Raw genomic sequence first — 18294 nt, forward strand, 5'->3', positions numbered from 1 at the left:
TTATTTCACTGAACTCGAAACTTTAAGTGATTTGTACCTGAAACACGCAATCCTATCCTTCATTAAAAGGTAGTAATTGCGAAAACAGTTTACAATGCAACAGAAAAACATAATGAAAGATAAAGAATTCAGTGGCTGGAAAAGAGACTAAAAACTAGATCAAATAAACTACGTTTAAAATTTCTCACCGCATAAAGCCTGGGAACAAGAATAAAACTCTAGAAACGTTTTACCTTCTTCCCCTATAGCGACTAGGGAGAAGAGTAAAAAAAAAAACGAGAACAACGTTACCCGCTTGAACGAAACGTTTATTCTCCTCTCTCTCCCTCCGTCTCTATCTCTCTCTCTCTCTCTTGACTTAGAACCTGAGATATGAGCCCAATTATATATCGTTAAAACATATTATTTGTTAAAGGAAGAAAACTGAAAGGTTTCCCAAATAAAAAGTTCCTTTATTAGAATTAAAACCATTTAAGCTAAGAAAGAATGAACGAAACGCTAGAATCGGTTTACTCTTACTGCAACGTGAAACCGTGAAATACTCTCTCTCTATCGTAACGATAGAGCGCAAGTTGAACGTTCTGAACGTCAACAACTGCGGAGACTAAACTAAACGTTAGTTCATCTTGAAAAAAGTACGAGACTATCAAAGAAATTCTTTCAAAAACATTAAAATTAAAAAAGTATAAAATCTTAAAAGGAAATACGATATGACGGGCTCAATGTTAATTAACTTCGGTTCCAAGTAAGGACCGCCTACTATTAGGAAAGGTCGCATTTTTTATAAGTTTATAATAAATGGAAAGTTAATCGAAGAGGCCTATAAATGGCGGAGAGATATAAAATAAATAGCAAAATTACCAAAAACCTAAACACACTTCCGTCTAAGGGAAGGGTCGGTCAATTAAAAGTGAAAGAGAGTCCATACTCTCTTCGTCACCAACACTTCCGTCTAAGGGAAGGGTCGGCCATTTAAAAGTGAAAGAGAGTCCATACTCTCTTCGTCACCATAAATAAATCTATCCAAAACGAGTTCAAGTTTTGAAATGAAGATAAAACCCCTGCATAGCGAAAGCTCAAAACTGGAATAGTGTACTTCACCAAAACGTTGTGAAAACAAATCCAGTTAGGGACGGCGTATTTAGTAGGTCTTGCCTGTGGCACGACAGAGGAAAAATTGAGTTCTTGTTGACAAGAAGTACTTGAGTACCTGCTCACAGATGGCGCTGTTGTGTACACCCCCACCTGTATAGCGATCGCTGGTGTATCCCGACCTTAGATTTCTGTCGGGCAACAGAGTTGACAGCTACATGATCATCGGGTAAGATTAATATTGAAAAATCTAATCAATTTGTCCCTGGATCATGGCTAATCATCCCACAAAATTTCATGAGATTCGGTCAAATATATTTGAGTTATGTGAATCACAAGCATACAAATAGGGGTAATTAACATATAAACATAAATAAACAAGGGTAATGACATAACTTTATCTCCATCGGCTAAAGCTTTTCTTACTATGTAGGGTTGCCATTTCTTGAAAGCTGTTTCCAATTTCTTCTATCTCTGATGACCTCCACTGTGAGATCTTTCTCCTCCATATCTGGTGTTACACACTCCATCCACCTTCTATTTGGTCTCTCCCTCCTCCTTCTACCTGGCACATCCATCTCCAACGACCTCGTCCCAACATACTCCTGGTCTCTCCTCATTATGTGCCCAAATCAGAGGAGTTTCATTTTGGGGGGTTTTCTTTGACAGTTCTGTAAACTTAGTTGTTCCCTGTACCAAGTCATCCCTAACCCTACCCAGTCTCATGATTCCAGCCATCCATCTTAGCATTCTAATCTCTGCAATATCCATTTTCTTGTCAAAGGTCTTTTTCATGGGCCAGGTCTCTGCACTATATGTCATGGCAGGTCTCACTACAGTTTTATGTATCTTTCCCTTCAACTTTACATTTATCCCTCGATCACACAATACTCAAGACAAACTTTTCCAATTATTCCATCCTGCTTGAATTCTAATGTTTACTTCCATTCGGAGCTCTGCTGTTTTCTTAACATATGGCCCATGTGCATGAATTTTTCTGTCCTCTTTACTATTTTTCCAAGCAAATTTATGTCACTTGGTTGATTCTGTGGGTTGCATCACATCATCATCATCATCTTTTACACCTACTGAAGCAAAAGGCCTCAGTTAGATTTTGCCAGTTGTCTCTATCTTGAGTTTATAAATCAATACTTCTCCATTCGTCATCTACTTAACGCTTAATAGTCCTCAGCCATGTAGGCCTGGGTCTTCCAATTCTTCTAGTGTCTTGTGGAGCACCTATACTCTGTTTTTGTTCTACTGATCTTTAGCTTTCTGCTCTCCAATTCCTCTCTCCATATCTCCAGCTTTCCCTCGAATCCTTCTCTGGTTTCATCACACATGACTATATCATCTGCAAATAGCATAGTCCAAGGTGACAGATCCCTTACTCTTTCACTAATTACATCCATTACTACATTAAACAAGAAGGGGCTTAATAACAAACCCTGGTATAACCCAAACCCTACTTCAAACATCTCAGCCAAACCAACACTTGTTCTTATTTGTTTGCCTGCTCCTTCATACTATCTCTGATCAATCTAACATATTTCTCTGCTGTTTCCCTCTCCCTCTCTCTCAGACATCGTCATGTCTCCTGCCATGGAACTCTATCACAAGGCTTTTCTAAGTCAATAAATACTCTATGCAATTCCTTTTGGCCTTCTCTATATTTTTCAGCCCATTGCCCTAAGTGCAAACATTGCATCCAACTTGCTTCTGCCTGGCATAAATCCAAACTGCTCTTCTCCAATCTTGGTCTCTTCCCTTACCCTACACTCTAAAATCCATTCCCAAAGCTTCATGGAGTGTGGAAGGAGTTTGATTGCTCTATAATTATTATGAATTTTGTACATCACCTTTTGCTTTGAATATGGGTATTAAAAAGCTATTCCTCCACATATATCATGTTGTACAGTATATCATATGATAGGCAATTGAATTACAGTATGCATATTTTGGCACTACTTTCATACAAATCAGTGACCTTGGCCTTAAATTTTGACCCAATCACTACCAAAATCTTATAAAATTGTCCTTGGATCATGGCTAATCATTCCACAAAAATTTCATAAGATTCAGTCAAATAGTTTTTGAGTTATGAAAATCACAAACACACAGACAGACATCCAAAATACACGCCTATCAAAACATAACCTTCACCGCAACAAAGTTGGCAAAGGTAAAGATTGTGTAAGCGTAAAAATACGCACTGTAGTACAATAGTTGATGAAATATTTCATAGCATAAATGTAGACAAAGCAGAATTCATCAGTAAAATATAAGTAGACATACCTCATATTCTGGAAATTTCACAATGTGTCGTATATAAATTTTGGCATTGCAATCAATCTTCTTAGTGGCCTTAAATCGACGTCTCTGTTTTCTTGCATGAGGAGGGAGATCTTTCTGTTGAATAAAATTAATGGATGATAAATCTTGGAACTCTAATTTTTAAAACATTTTTTTTTCTCTCCCCTATAACTCCATGAAAAACAAACAGCAAGAAAATATTCTTACCATCCTTTCATGCATGGCGGCTCTTTCTGCTCTCCTTTTTTTCTCTCTGTCAGGGCCAAAGTCACACTCCAATGTCCGAGCTCCCATGATTATAAATGGGATTCCATCACACCTGAGCTGTGGACGAGCTCCATCCTGGGAGTCTTGCCACCGAATCTTGCCTGGCAAGTTCTTCAAATCTTAAAAATAGAAATGTACAACAATTACAGACTATGTAACTTTACACCTTCCCAAAATTTTGATGAAAACTTAAATATAAAAGAAAAGTACTGTACAACACTAAACCAAAATTATTTTAAAGAATCTATAACTAACGATTAACTTTACAAAATAAAATCAGTGTTTGTATATCTAATAAAAACAACAAGCCTTCAAAATTTGAATTATTTTCAGCCTTACTCTGATTTCAAAATTGCAAGGGTTTTAATTTATAAAACTAGATCAACCAGGTCGGATCACAAAAATGACACAGGCTTCGAAGACGTCCCATAAGTGGCCTGGCGCCTAGGCAAAAAACTTATTGGCACAAGGGTTGAAATAAAAGGATTCATTTGGTCAGAATACATCAATTTCAGAGTGTTTCCATGGCATAAATAATCTAATGCATATATATCCTTGAATTGAACCTTAACTCATATTTTTCTATAGTTCATTATTACCCTACTACTGTCCAACAACTTTAATCATTATGAAACTTGCCATGTGAATATCCTACACTAAATATTGTTTTCTGTAGTATACAAACCTTTATTTTTTATATATGCCAATCTGTTTCACTGAAAAAAAGACAAACAGAAATCCATCGAGATTTCCTTTGGATTCTTTGCCTTGACAAAAGCCACCCATTTCTTCCAAGATGACTCGTATTGCCTTTTGGTAGATTTTGACTTATATTCCTCCAAGAAGTCAATACTTTCTTTCGAGATCCCGAACCTTTTCTTTACTGCTAGGGAGAGAAAATCGTGAGATGAAGGTCTCGGGTTTTCTGTAATGAAGCGAAGACAATCGACTTCTGAACTTGTTGAGACAGAACTGGGTCCAGCAGAGGAATCAGCCTCGGCTGTAATTCCAGAATCAAGGGGAACCAGTTGCTCAGGGGCCACTTGGGAGCCACTAGGGCTGCTGTTCCCTGAAAAGATCTCAGCTTGTTGAGGACCTTCAACAGCAGGTTGGGTGGAGGGAACAGGTAAATCCTGGTCTATTTGTTCCAGTCCAGGGACATGGCGTCCACTGCTTCCGCTCGAGGGTCCTCGTACGGAGCCACGTATCGAGAAGTTTCTTGTTGTCGCTCGTTGCAAAGAGGTTGATCTGCAGTTCTGGGACTTGATGCAAGATGAAGGAGAATGATTTTGTGTCTAGGGACCATTCTGACTATCAGAACTATCCTGGATAGAGCGTCTGCTGTCACACCCTTGAAGGTGAACTGCTGATAAGTGCCATCTCTTCTTTTCCGGTAGTCGGAAGATGGCCAACATCACTTGGTTGAGTTGAGGCGATCTTGAGCCTTGACGATTCAGACATCTTACCACCACTTCGCTGTCCAGAATCAGTCTTATGTGGACTGAAGGACGAGGGGACAATTTCTTCAATGTGAGAAAGACTGCCATGGCCTCCAAAATGTTGATGTGAAAAGTCCTGAACAGAGAGGACCAAGTTCCTTGAGTTCTGCGCTGATGGGAGTGACCTCCCCATCCTTCCAATGATGCGTCCGTATGGATGACAACTGAGGGTGGAGGCGGCTGTAGAGGTATTGACCTCTTTAACTTTCCGGCCTCCGACCATGGCTTGAGAAGTGATCGTAACCGAATCAGTAGTGGTCTTCTTAGATCTCTTCGAGTGTTTGATGCATATCTTCTCCAGACTCCTGATGCATCTTTTAGCTGTGCTCTTAGCACTAGGTCTGTTACTGAAGCAAACTGGAGGGAGCCCAGCACTCTCTCCTGTTGGTGTCTTGAAATCCAACTGGATTTTAGGAGTCTCTTGACAGATCCCGCTATCTCTCTCCTCTTCTTTAATGGAATGGAAAGGCGATGTGACTGCAAGTACCAATGTATGTCTAACCATTGGAACTTCAGAGCTGGAGATAGTCGAGACTTTTTGCTGTTGATCTTGAATCCTAGATGTTCCAGGAACTGGATCACCTACTTGGATGCTTGCAAGCATTCCGCTTCCAATGCCGCCCACACTAGCCAATCGTCCAGGTATGATACCACCTGGACACCTTGTAGGCATAGTTGTTGAACGACTGCTTCTGCAAGCTTTGTGAAGATCCTTGGGGCTATGTTTAGCCCGAAGGGCATGGCTTTGAAAACGTACTTTCTTTTTTGTAGCCTGAATCCTAGGTAGGAGGAGATCTGGCGATTCATCGGAATATGCCAATAGGCATCTGCCATGTCTATGGAGACTGTGTATGCCCTTTTGGGCAATAGGGCCCTTACGTGTTGAAGGGTTAACATCTTGAACTTGTTGTTCTCGATAAACTTGAGAGAAGACAAATCCAGAATGACTCTGAGTTTGTCTGAGTCCTTCTTGGGAACACAAAACAGCCTTCCTTGGAATTTGATGGACTTTGCCCTCTTGATCACCCGTTTGCTCAAGAGCTTTCGGATGTATTCCTCCAGAACGGGGTTGGAGTGTTGGAAGAACTGAGGAAATGCTGGTGGAGCTGTCTTCCAGCTCCAGCCTAGTCCATTCTTGATTATGCTGTGGGCCCAGGGATAGAAGGTCCAACGATCCCAGAAGAGTCAGAGTCTTCCTCCTACCGGAAGCATCTCATTACCTCTGGTTTCCGGAGGGCTTGCCTTCTCGACCGCTTGCTCCCCTACCTCCTCTTCCTCTAGAGGGACGTCTAGAGGAATCTCTACCTGAGCCTCTACCTCTAGGGCGAAAGGTAATGGTCTGCCTTTCATAGGCGGGAGTAAAGGCTGGTGACTGAGTCACCACTTACTGGGGTACCAACTGGTAGGTAGGTTGGGGCTGTGCCACCATCTGTGGCGCAGCGGTCACGGAAAGTTGTTGTTTAACAGGGCGAGTTGGCACTCTTGGCCTTTTTGTCTTTCTCTTCGGTTGGGGACCCTCATCCGGAGAAGACTTTCTTTTCTTCGCCATGCCCCATTTCTGGAGAAGATTTCTATTCTCCGTGGTGGCCTTGTTGACAATTTCCTTGACTAGATTGTTTGGAAACAGATCTTTCCCCCAGATGTTGGAAGATATCAACTTCCTGGGCTCGTGTTTGACCGCAGCCGAAGCAAACACGAACTCTCTACAAGCCCTTCTTGCCCTAACGAAGCTATAGAAATCTTTCGTTAGGGTTGCCAAATGTGCCTTGGCCAAGACCATGAACATGTCAGGGATTCTTTGTTCACTGGCCATTGCCTCCATAGACACCTGGAGGGACAGGGAGGCAAAAAGCCTCTCCTTTGTATCTTGTTCTCTACGTAGGAGAAACTCAGACAACTTGGGGAGGTTCTCGTTAAACTGACGTCCAGCGATGTCAGCCTCCAACTTCCCGACTGAGAAGGTTAGCTGAATGTCCTTCCAGTCTTTATCATCAGATGGTAAGGCCAGGGAGAGGGGCCTACACTCTTCTAGTGTAGGACAAGGTTTCCCTGCTTCCACTGCCTTAACCACTGCCCTGAACGATTTCTCCGCGAAGGGGAAAACCATAGTTGTGGGAGCAAGAAAAGAGGGATGCTTCTTGCTCAGGGCCTGCATCTTAGGATTGGTGAAGCCCTTGTCCTTCAGGCTGCTGGCGAACAAAGCCTGAGCCTTCGAGTGGTCAAGCACTATGACCTCATTAGGCTCCGTTTTCTCCTTGGAAACCGGTTCCGCCCTAAGACGAACGAAGCAGTCTGGATAGGACTCAAAGCTGGGCCAGAACTCGACGTCCTCAATGGGGACAGCACCCAGCTTTTCCGAAACGAAGATCTTGCCATTGGTTATAGGCATGTACTCGGCATGCCTCCATGGGTTAACCTCAGAACACAAGGGAAGATCCTTAACACTGAGCCTCTGTTGAGACCCACGGGAAAGTGTGATTCGAAGAATCTCCTTCTTGAATTCAGCTTCCCTCTGCCTGATCTTCTTGTTATACATTTCCATCATAGCTTTGATGGCAGCCAGAGTGTCATCCAACTTCATAGGTTGAGGAGCTGAGGACGTAGAGGGTACAGGTTCTGGGGCAGGAACCAACGAAACAGAGATTGTTTCGACCTCCTCCTCTTCCGTCTCAGGAGCCATCGTTGACTCCTCTTCTCGACCTTCTGCCAGAAGGTCCTTTTCGGTGTCCTCTGACACCTCTAACATCCTCTCATCTTCTAGATGGATGTCCTTCATCGCATCCGAGACATCCGTGTCGACAGATAGCTGGATGCAAGGGATCTCAGGGTGAGGCTGAGGAATAATAGCATCCGCAGATGCTTTGGGGAATAGCAGGGCTCTCATACGCTCGCTAGGGAGGTAAGGCCCCGTGGAGTTCTTTTTAAAACCACGAACCCATTTGTGTAACTTCTCCCGAGCTGCATCCCTTGACTCTGCTGTCTTGGGATTTTCAAATGCCTCATTTAACAGGTCCTTGCACACTGTACATACCTGTGGGTCCCAGTATTTTAGAGGTCCCTTGGTGATGGAATAGCGGGAGTGTGTCCTACACCCCAGATGGCCATAAAAGTTCCTGTGGCAAACACTGCAGAACACGCTGTCACACTTGACATAGTCCTCCTGTAAAGAGAGGAAAATAAAATGAGTATATTGTAGTCTATCTCATTAAACTCATGAATATTATAATAAGTATTATAATAGCAATTTCCATTTTATTTTATTGCATATAGCTTAGGATAGGTAAGCTGGAAATGAAATAGGAAAGACACATACATGTGGTTCCCGCCCAGCCAATTGGTGTGACCTTCCTCACTATTAATTCTAGGGTATCCACTATAAGAGGCCCAATGGAAGATTCTAGCCCATAAGGGTAGAGTAGTGTAAACCACACCCACTTCCAAAAGAGGTAATAATGAGGAATAAAGAAACTGATCAACAATCACTGTAGAAAAGGGAATTCCTTTCCCAATTCTATTAGTTCTCAACAATAGACTGCACCTGGACGCACAGAGTATGTTGGAAAACTTTTACAACTGTATAATTATATACCATAGTTTTCTGTCTGCAGTATGCTCTATACTACAGATGTACTGGCTACTGTATATTCATATACAACAGTTACTGCCGGCATGCTGCTGACAAGGCTAGTACTTAAGACTATATTCAGCTGGCACAAAATTCGTTATACAATATATATAGCCGGCAGCCCGCCGACTTGCCAGCAACCCACCGGACTGCCGGGGTCACCGACTGAAGGCACACCATCCCAGCCATCATTCAACGTGACTGGCTAGTGGCCAAGTACAGACACTGTCGGCTCTTGCTGGCAGAGTCAGATATGACAGTGAATCAATGGCTGTCGACCACACGCCTAGCCTGCATCTTGCCGGCAAGGTTAGTACACGGCAGCCGCCTGATAGATTAGTAGTTGGCGGCACTAGCCAATAGAGAGAGAGAAAGCAAGGAGTGAAAGGTGATGAAAGGGTGGCGGCACTAGCCACTGTATCACTACCTTCCTCCTGAATGAGGGTTCTAATGGAAGGGGAGAACATATGATCAAGCTTTCACCCATCCGCAGCTATGCCGGTATCAGTCAGACAAAGGCAGTGGATGGCAGCCCAAGGGAGGACCGGAGAACACTCTAAGGCAAATGGGTCTCCTGCCGGCAGCTAGACTTGCCAAAACAGCTATCCCAGAACATCATGTCCTATAGGGAAGCTGAACGACTAGGCCATACAGGCAGAAGACCGAGCCGGCCCTACAACCCGCCGGCAATCGGTGAGATTGTAGGACAGCGGACACAGAGATGTGATGGCTAGGCAATCACCAAAGACAGAATGGGACGGGGAAAAGGGTCCTGTATAAGGTGTGAGAGGAGCCGGCGGCATGCCGTCCCTACCACATATAAAGGAAACTATTTCGGTATCGCCGCCATCCTAGGCATAAGGAGAGTACCTTCTCCAGCCAAGGGTCTGCCAATACAGTAATGGTACCGGCATCATCAAGCTGTCACCTAACTTAAAGAGAAACAGAGTTCCCATGCCTGTGCCATCCTAGGCCAAAGAATAATCACTATTCTTCAGCCTAGGGTCTGCAGGCACAGGACTAGTCACTAGACCACAGGGAGAAGGGGATCCCATGACCCCTCCAAGTGCAGTATAGGGGGCAAGGCCTCCTATGCCAACCAACTAAGCCCAACAGGGGAGTACAGTCACCCTATTGGACAGCTGCCGGCACTCAACAAGTACTCTAAGGTTCTGACCCAAACCCAAAGCTCATCAACAATGGCTTGGTAAAGGGGCAGAAAACCCTAGCCTAACCTTACCAGAATCCCAATTCAAGGGAAGACCGGCTAGGATTGTAGCCATAGGCTACACTCAGAGGGAAGAAGGGATTACCTTATACATAAAGGTAACCGGGGAGATTGTATGAAATTATACTAGAGCCACTAGGCTATTAACCAAGTGACAGTGAGATCGACTACCTGACTCATCGAAGCTCTTTCGTATACTATCTTGGAAGAGGAAAAATTTTATGCAATCCATATATCTTACATGTATAAATTGCCTAATATCTTCATTTAAAATTAATAACACCAGGAATGCCTATTATATCATGCAAGAGAGTAATCTAAAACGCCTAGGCTAGGAAGCCTAGCGTCAACGAGATCGGCTACCTAATTTGCCGAAACTAAAGAATACTATCGGCATAATATAAATAATTCCTACCAATGAAGACTACATAGCTAAATATATCTATTCAAGCTATTATACCGGTAAAGTCGTTCTGGCTAACTAAATAACACATGCGTTATGAACGACAGAGCCGAAGGCGCCTCCGGTCCAGGCAATAGCTCTGCCAAAAACAGTTTATTTCGAGTTAAATCTTTACTTAATGGCCAGAGCTAAATTCATACAATATAAGAATTAAATACTCAACTTTCCAGAGGCAGAAGACAATGGAGATTGCATTATAATCCAAAATAACGAAAGAGCACTGGGAAAAATTACCTAGCTGACGCACTACAGAGAAAGGAATAAAGATGGCCGACGATTGTGGCGCCATCTGAGTACTCAAACAGTAACGGAGGAGGAGAATTTTGTAATGGCTCCTCTTTTATTTTGCCACTTTTCCCCTCGAAGCGTAAACGCTATGCAGGGTGCAGATTGCTATGTGGCGTGTCAAAAATATGTCCCCTGATATTATGCAATATCCTAAAAGGAAACTTTAAGGATATTCGCGCCAGAAGTTAGAATTCTAGAGACCTTTAGTGAAATTCTCTGGGAATATCACTGTAGTCAAATATACCCTAGGAAGCTACTGAAAGGAACCTTCCATCAGGACGACATGGCCTGAGCCCAAAAATTATAATTATAATGATTAGAATTATTATGATTATTATAATCATAATTATAATTATTATTATTATCAGCTAAGCTACAACCCTAGTTGGAAAAGCAAGATGCTATAAGCCCAAGGGCTCCAACAGGGAAAAATAGCCCAGTGATGAAAGGAAATAAGAAATAAATAAACTACTGTACTGTATATGAAAAGTAATAAAATAATAAAATATGACAAATTCGAAGATAATTTGTATTTTTCCTAACCATACAAACCTTAGCTATTTACAATAGGGTTACCTTTTAGCGTAGCTGAAATGGCGAGCCATTAGAATTTAACGAAGGTGTATTACCCCCGCGCTAGTTAGCGGGGGGGGGGTAGGGGAGTGGTAGGTAGCTACCCCTCCTCCCCCTCACACACACAGGTGAATACTCACTTTCACTTAGAGGTAGGACTTGTCTTGGGGGACAGGGCTGGCGGGCAATTATGTGTAAATCGCTAAGGTTTGTATGGGTAGGAAAAATACAAATTATCTTCGAATTTGTCATTTGTTCCGTAACCGGAATACAAACCACGCTATTTACTATAGGGTGACTTACCCCTTAGGAAGGGTGGAAAGTCCCCAGCCATACTGGCTTTGGCTTTACCCGGGGACTCAGAATCCGAGTGAGTCACACTCGAGAAAAGGAGTCCCTGCACCTCACAAGTTCCTTGCTCTGCAAGGAACCATGTGGCCTACGTAAGCTTGTGTGTGTGAAGGAAGAAGTGTGACCCGTCCTAGGCAGTTGACCTGGATTTCCAGAAGGAACTCTGGGTTAGGACGTTCCCAATACCACCTCGTCAGGGTATGGGGGACGCGACAGTATTGACTCAATACTCGGAACACAAGGAAGTATGGTTTACCTGCAGAGGTTCGAGGTCAGCTATGCAGAGACCAGGATGCTGCTTCCCCGTAGAGGGGATGATGAAGAAAGAAGTAAGGGCCAGACATACTTCTTTCGTTCATGCAGACTAAAACCTGATAACAATGCCCTCAACCTTCTGCTACCTGTCCAAAAAGGAGCCTGAGGTTAGACCAGCTGTTGTGTAGCCACCACAGAGCGATGGAAAACGTATCGAGACTCCTGTGGGTCACGCCCTGCAGGAAGCGGGCTGCGAAGGTCATTAGACGCTTCCAGCCTCCAGCTTGTAGCACCTGCGTCACAGAGTAGTGTTACTCGAAGGCGAAGGACGTTGCGATGTATCCAACATCGTGCTGTAGGGCGACGTGACGGGGGAGGGTCTGGAGACAGGTCGAGATGAATGTCCTTGAGTCCGGGCTGAAGAGGTATACTGGTGACTCTCCCCCCATGTCCTCCTAGTGCTCCCAAATCGGCTGCAACTGAGGACAAACTGCAGCTGTTCCCAGCGCTAACCTCTCGATTCCTTTACTGGCAAGAAAGAGAAGGTCTTGGGACATCAGACACAGAATGGAGACTCGAAATCTTGAATGAATCGGACCGAAGGGCCGGGACCCTCAGATTCTGAGTCTAGCCAACAACTCAGGAGCGAGCCTGAATGTTGCCTTCCCCTCTTCCTTAGAAAGGGGGGAGTAGTAAGAGACCAAGAAGACTGCTTACACACTGGCCGTGGCCAGAGTGAGCAGAAGACCCAAGGCGGAATACAATCCGAGGCCTGTCGTAAAAGGGTCTTGAGAAGATCTCTTAAAGGACTAAAAGTCCGAGCCATGCTCCAAGTTGGAGGTCTTCCTCCGACTAGGGCAGGGACGATCGTAGCTTCGCATGAGCGAGGATAGATCCAGCGGGCAGGAAAAAGTTATTCCTTTAAGCCTGAAGATCAGGGAAAGGCTGAGCGACAGGCTTCATTGCCGAGAGCGGAAAGGAGTTTCCTCCCGCCGAAAGGCAATAAGACCGTTATTGCTGGAGAAGAGGCCTCAAGGGAAGAGGTATATCTCCCACGGCACCAACCACCTTAGACTCTTCACTTTGCCTGGGAGACCCCTGTGGATGACTATCGCAGATGACGCGACCTCCGTACCGCGACTGTAGCGGGTTGTCTCTTCTTGAGGAGGAAGCGTAGTGTCTCCAGGCATGAAGCCGAAGCGACGCCCCGGTTCGGGAGAGATGTCGCAGTGTGGTTGCTTGAGTAGTCTGCGCCGTGGGAGAAGCTCTCCCGGGAGTTCCGTCAGGGGAAGCAGAGGGTCCAGAAACCGTTCTGCGCATAGTCCCAGTGGAGCTCTCCCATTGAAAGGTTGACAGACAACCTGGTCTTGTTGAGACCCATTGTCCACAGACAAAAAGGAGGGAAGACGCAGGCGTCGAAGTTGTCCCACCATCACCGGAATGCATATTGCCAGAGTCTCGGGGTCTGAGACTGGGGGGAAGAATAGCAGAAGCTTGAGGTTCCAAGCTGTCATGATCAGGTCCCCCAGACCAGCACTTGCTGGTTACCCAAGGTCAAAGACCCCCAGGTACACTCTCTCTACGAGGCTCTGCTCGGATAGTCTGAGAGAAACATTCCCCTGCCTGGAATGAGAGCGCCGATGGTGGTATTGAGAGAATCTCAATCATCCCGGTATCTCTACTGCAAGATGTGAAGGTGTGAAAATGCGTCCCCTGCTGGTTAGAATGAAGTCGACGCGCAACGGGGCGACTCGGCAGGAGCTGTAGGATCTGAAGAGGGGCCAGACTAAGGCCCCTAAGCCTGCCTGAATGATGGAGAGGTATCCTTCAGGTCTTGACCATAGGCCTGGACCGGAACATGCCCCCCCCCCTTTCCTTTGACGAGTCCGAGAACCGCATCAAGAGTGTGGGGAAAGGACGAGAATATCCACTACCATCAAGAGGCTCCATAGGTCAACACCCATTGCAGGTCTAATAGTTCCGCTGGTCCCATAGGGCCAGGGAGTCCGGTTAAACATTGCCTGAAGCCACCGGAACTTGGATCGCCCCACATGGAACTTATCCTGAGGCGACCGTTCGGACTATAGACGGGTCAAAGAGGATAGGAGAACTAGGAAACGTTCCAGGGTAGGGCTGAAAGCTCTGCTTGACTGAGAACAGAGAACAGGTACTGCGACTCTCCTCAGTCTTGCCACAGTCAACCGAAAGGAAGGCTCGGAGGATGTGGTAACAGAATCTGGCGTCCCCAGGTGGTCACCCATCCAAGTACCGACGTTGCTTAACCTCGCTGGACGGACGAGAAGCGGGGTTTCCAACGTGGTAAGGCCGTTGACTCAATATCATGGCCAGATACTCCAGATGTTGAGGCAGAGCAAGAGAAGGCTCCAAGCAAACTACCATGAGCCCACACTCATGGTAAGCATCTGGAAGCTTGTCCCGGCGCTGAAGAAGGTCGAAACCCGAGCCTACCGGAGTTGACCAGCCCTCCAAACAGCAGAGGAGGCGGAAGCCTGCACCTGAGCGGCCAAGAGGAAGGCAGGGAGAGTTCTCTGGGGAAACAAACCTGCTATGCCACGGCGGGATAGCCACACTGCATCATAAGCAGGAATACTTGCAGTCTAGGCTGAATCCGACGAGCACCCTGGAAGATGGATGGAATGGAAACTGAAAGTACCCGTCCTTCCGATCCAGGGTTTAAGAAGTCCTGTCGCCTCGTTACCAGTCTGATCGATTCTGCTGGTCTACGCTGGCCGAAGTTTGTTCGACAAACTTGATCAGGGCTGAGAGGTCGACTATGGACATCCCCTCTCAGATCCTTCCTTACAAGAAAGGATCGACTGAGGGGGCCGAGGGTGAAGCCGTCGATGATCCTAAGGAAGACCTTCGCCTAAGGTATGGATCATTCTGCCCAACCGGGCAACTCTGCTGACGCTATGGCAGAGGTTCAGAGACACTGAATTCGCTGACAGACGGCAGGCGCGATATCCTTGGCTAATCACAGAGATTGTGCGGGAATGGGCATCGGGAAGCTGTCATTCGGATGAGTAACCTTAAGCATCCTCCCAGCGAAAAACCTGCGATCCTAGAGTTCGTGAACTCCTTTTAGGACTATGACCCCCCCGGGGGAGTCTCCCGTGCCATCTGTTCTTGACAGGAGGAAACTGCAGTTGGACACCTTGTCCCAGTTGTCGTAGCCGATAACTTAGGCCGACGTGGTTGAAAGAAAAGGGCGCTGGAGCCCTGCAGTCTGGAAGAAAGTGCCTTGGAGGAGTGAAACCGGAAGTCGATTTACTCCGCACAGCAGCTGTCTAAGTCTCTGTCCTTGGGCACAAACAAACTCTTCTCAAGGATGGAAGGGTGTCTGAGGTGGATGAGAGCGAGTCCGAGGCGGCGAACGCAAGCGTTAGCGCGATGGCGAGGAAACGCGCTGCCCCGTGGGCGAGGAGGACAGCTGGCGATATGGATCAACAAGCGATCGGTGGTGAGCTGGTGAGCGCTAACGCGCAGGTTGGCAATGGCGTGTTGTGTTATGCCGACACGAAGGTCGAGCAGTATGCGCAGGTGAGCGATCATGCGTTGGCGAGCAGTATGCGAAGGTGAGCGATCGCGAGCAGTGATCAGCATGCGCCGGGTCGCGCGATGGTGATCAGTATGCGCAGGGTCGCGTGATGGTGATCAGCATGCCAGGGTCGCGCAATGGCGATCAGCATGCGCAGGTAGGCAGTCGCGCGATGGCGAACAGCATCTACAGGTGGGCGATCGCGCGATGGCGAACAGCATCTACAGGTGGGCGATCGCGCGATGGCGAACAGCATACGCAGTTGAGGGTCGCGCGATGGTGACCAGCATGCGCAGGGTCGAGCGATGGTGATCAGCATCCGCAGGTGTGCGGTCGAGCGATGGCGATCAGCATCCGCAGTTGAGGGTCTCGCGATGGCGATCAGCATCCGCAGTTGAGGGTCGCGCGATGGCGATCAGCATCCGCAGTTGAGGGTCGCGCGATGGCGATCAGCATCCGCAGTTGAGGGTCGCGCGATGGCGATCAGCATCCGCAGTTGAGGGTCGCGCGATGGCGATCAGCATCCGCAGTTGAGGGTCGCGCGATGGCGATCAGCATCCGCAGTTGAGGGTCGCGCGATGGCGATCAGCATCCGCAGTTGAGGGTCGCGCGATGGCGATCAGCATCCGCAGTTTGAGGGTCGCGCGATAGCGATCAGCATCCGCAGTTGAGGGTCGCGCGATGGCGATCAGCATGCGCAGGTGAGCTAGTAGCTGGCGAACCATGTTCCTTCAGAGGTGTTGGAGAACGTTGGCGTGCCGGCTGTAACACACGTGGGCGATCCGGAGATCGCTGGCGAGCTGATGATCGCTGGCGAGCTGATGATCGCTGACGAGCTGATGATCGCTGACGAGCTGATGATCGCTGACGAGCAGAAGGCTACGCGTGGAAGCCTGCGCAAAGAAGAAGAGTCCTTGACCCCGACCTGAACCGAAGTTCTAGATCGCGAGGGCGAACGTGGGCGCACAGGGCGCGTAACAGGAACCAACAGGAACCGCAGGGATGATCATCTTGAAAGTGCTGATGAACAGGAGAGCGCTGATGAGCAGAAGAGCGCCTGTGTGCTCACACTGAGCAGGAGCAGGAGAGAACACAGCAGAAGGGCGTGCAGGGAAACTCTGACACGCAAGGGAAGAACCCCCGTGGGGGCAACCCTTTGCCCCGAAGGGATTGTTGTCCGCCGGGAGACTGATGTCCGTCGGAAGACCGCTGTGGCGGGATGTTGCAAGGACAACCCCCACACCCTGAATCACACTTACTGACAATGGTCTCCACAAAACAAACTTTCCCCTTACGTAATCTACAACCAGACTCTTTGACAAAAAGGACGAAATTGAAACCAAACATATCCTTAAAACTATATTTCTTGAACTAAAATAAATCATAAACTATCCGCAATCAAAATAAACACTTAAAACTAATCAAAACTTAATACTATATATATAATAACCAAAACACCAATCATATAAACCAAATAAAAAACTATCAAAACTTAACATTAACCGCACACCACCAACACCAAAAATAGATATGTGTATATATATATAATCTTACGAGACCAACACTCGTTCACAGAAAGCCGAACTGTCTTTACGGCACAGTACACACTAACACAGCTCAGATCAACAGTCCGCTGGGTGGCAATTTGCCATAACTGCCTCAGTGATTGGGGTGGTCGTTCTAATCATAATCATCATCATCATAAACATCATCATTATCAGCAATCTCAATTCACAGGCCTAGGTCATCAACAATTCAGCAATCCAATAAAACAGTCCAAAAAAATCGTATACAGGCCAGGTCATCAACAATAATCCACTTTCAAAACTCGAGTCTCTCCAAAGGAGGAATCACGGCCTGCCAAAAATAAAAAAGAAAAACACTTACGAACACTTCTAGCTAACTGAACTATCGCACTATAATCAAAGATAAATAATAAATTGTTTCTATCATTCACAATCACGACAAGCAAAGATAAACAAAACTGTACTTACTCAGAAAATCAAAAATCACTTCCTCGCTGGTAAAGAAAAATAATAATTCCAGCGTTCACACAACTGACTCAGGACGCAGTCAATCAAAAAAAAGCATTCGCTCCGAAACATTCACCACTGTCGTAACCTAACTAAAAAATGTAAACAAACAATCTCATTTAAACCAACAGTCTTTCTCACCACAAACGATCGTTAACCTAACTACTTTCGCTCGCTAACACAATATCTCTCTCTCTCTCTCTCTCTCTCTCTCTCTCTCTCCCTCTCTCTCTCTCACAAGATTTGGCAAAAACAAAAAATAAAAATAAAGCAAAAATAAATCCTCCACATTCCTCCCCCCTTACTTTGCCAAATCCTTCTCACACAACACTTACATTATTTTTTTCATAACCCAGTCGCAGTCGGGAACGGGACCTCTACTCCGAGTAACTGGGCCTCCATATACTCTCTCATTCACTTCTTCCTTATCACAATCATTCGCTACATTAACACTATTCCTATCTAAATCCCTATCATCTAATATATCATGTACAATCATATCTACCTCGTTCTCATCTGGCCCTATAATTACACTAATTTCTGTAAACAGTTCATCCATTTCATCAAAAACATTCTCAACTTGCTACTTATCATTCTCCTGTCTCTCATTCTTGCGTTATTAATTTTTTCTTTTACATCATCTAACGAAAAGCCACACACACTATAAGTATCATTCATACTCAGCCACGTTTCATCTGTATTAATACATTTATCCTCCACACTCACTTGCACATTTACACCCTTGTCA

At 45.9% G+C, this 18294-nt stretch overlaps 1 protein-coding gene and 1 long non-coding RNA gene across 2 annotated transcripts in view; both read right to left on the reverse strand.

Annotated features, from left to right (window-relative positions):
• LOC137650240 (uncharacterized) overlaps nucleotides 1-3787 on the reverse strand; it is a 203130-nt gene extending 199343 nt beyond the window's left edge. The window contains exons 1-2 of the mRNA XM_068383514.1: nucleotides 3613-3787; nucleotides 3388-3501 (exon numbers count right to left, since the gene is read on the reverse strand). Of these exons, the coding sequence (XP_068239615.1) occupies nucleotides 3388-3501; nucleotides 3613-3699 (201 nt within the window). The 5' untranslated portion in view covers nucleotides 3700-3787. The remainder of the gene's footprint in view (nucleotides 1-3387; nucleotides 3502-3612) is intronic.
• Nucleotides 1-18294, reverse strand: part of LOC137650244 (uncharacterized) — a 473662-nt gene that overhangs the window by 403481 nt on the left and 51887 nt on the right. The window lies entirely within an intron of this gene.

This window comes from Palaemon carinicauda, chromosome 11 (genome assembly GCF_036898095.1).
Source record: "Palaemon carinicauda isolate YSFRI2023 chromosome 11, ASM3689809v2, whole genome shotgun sequence".
Lineage (NCBI taxonomy): Eukaryota > Metazoa > Arthropoda > Malacostraca > Decapoda > Palaemonidae > Palaemon > Palaemon carinicauda.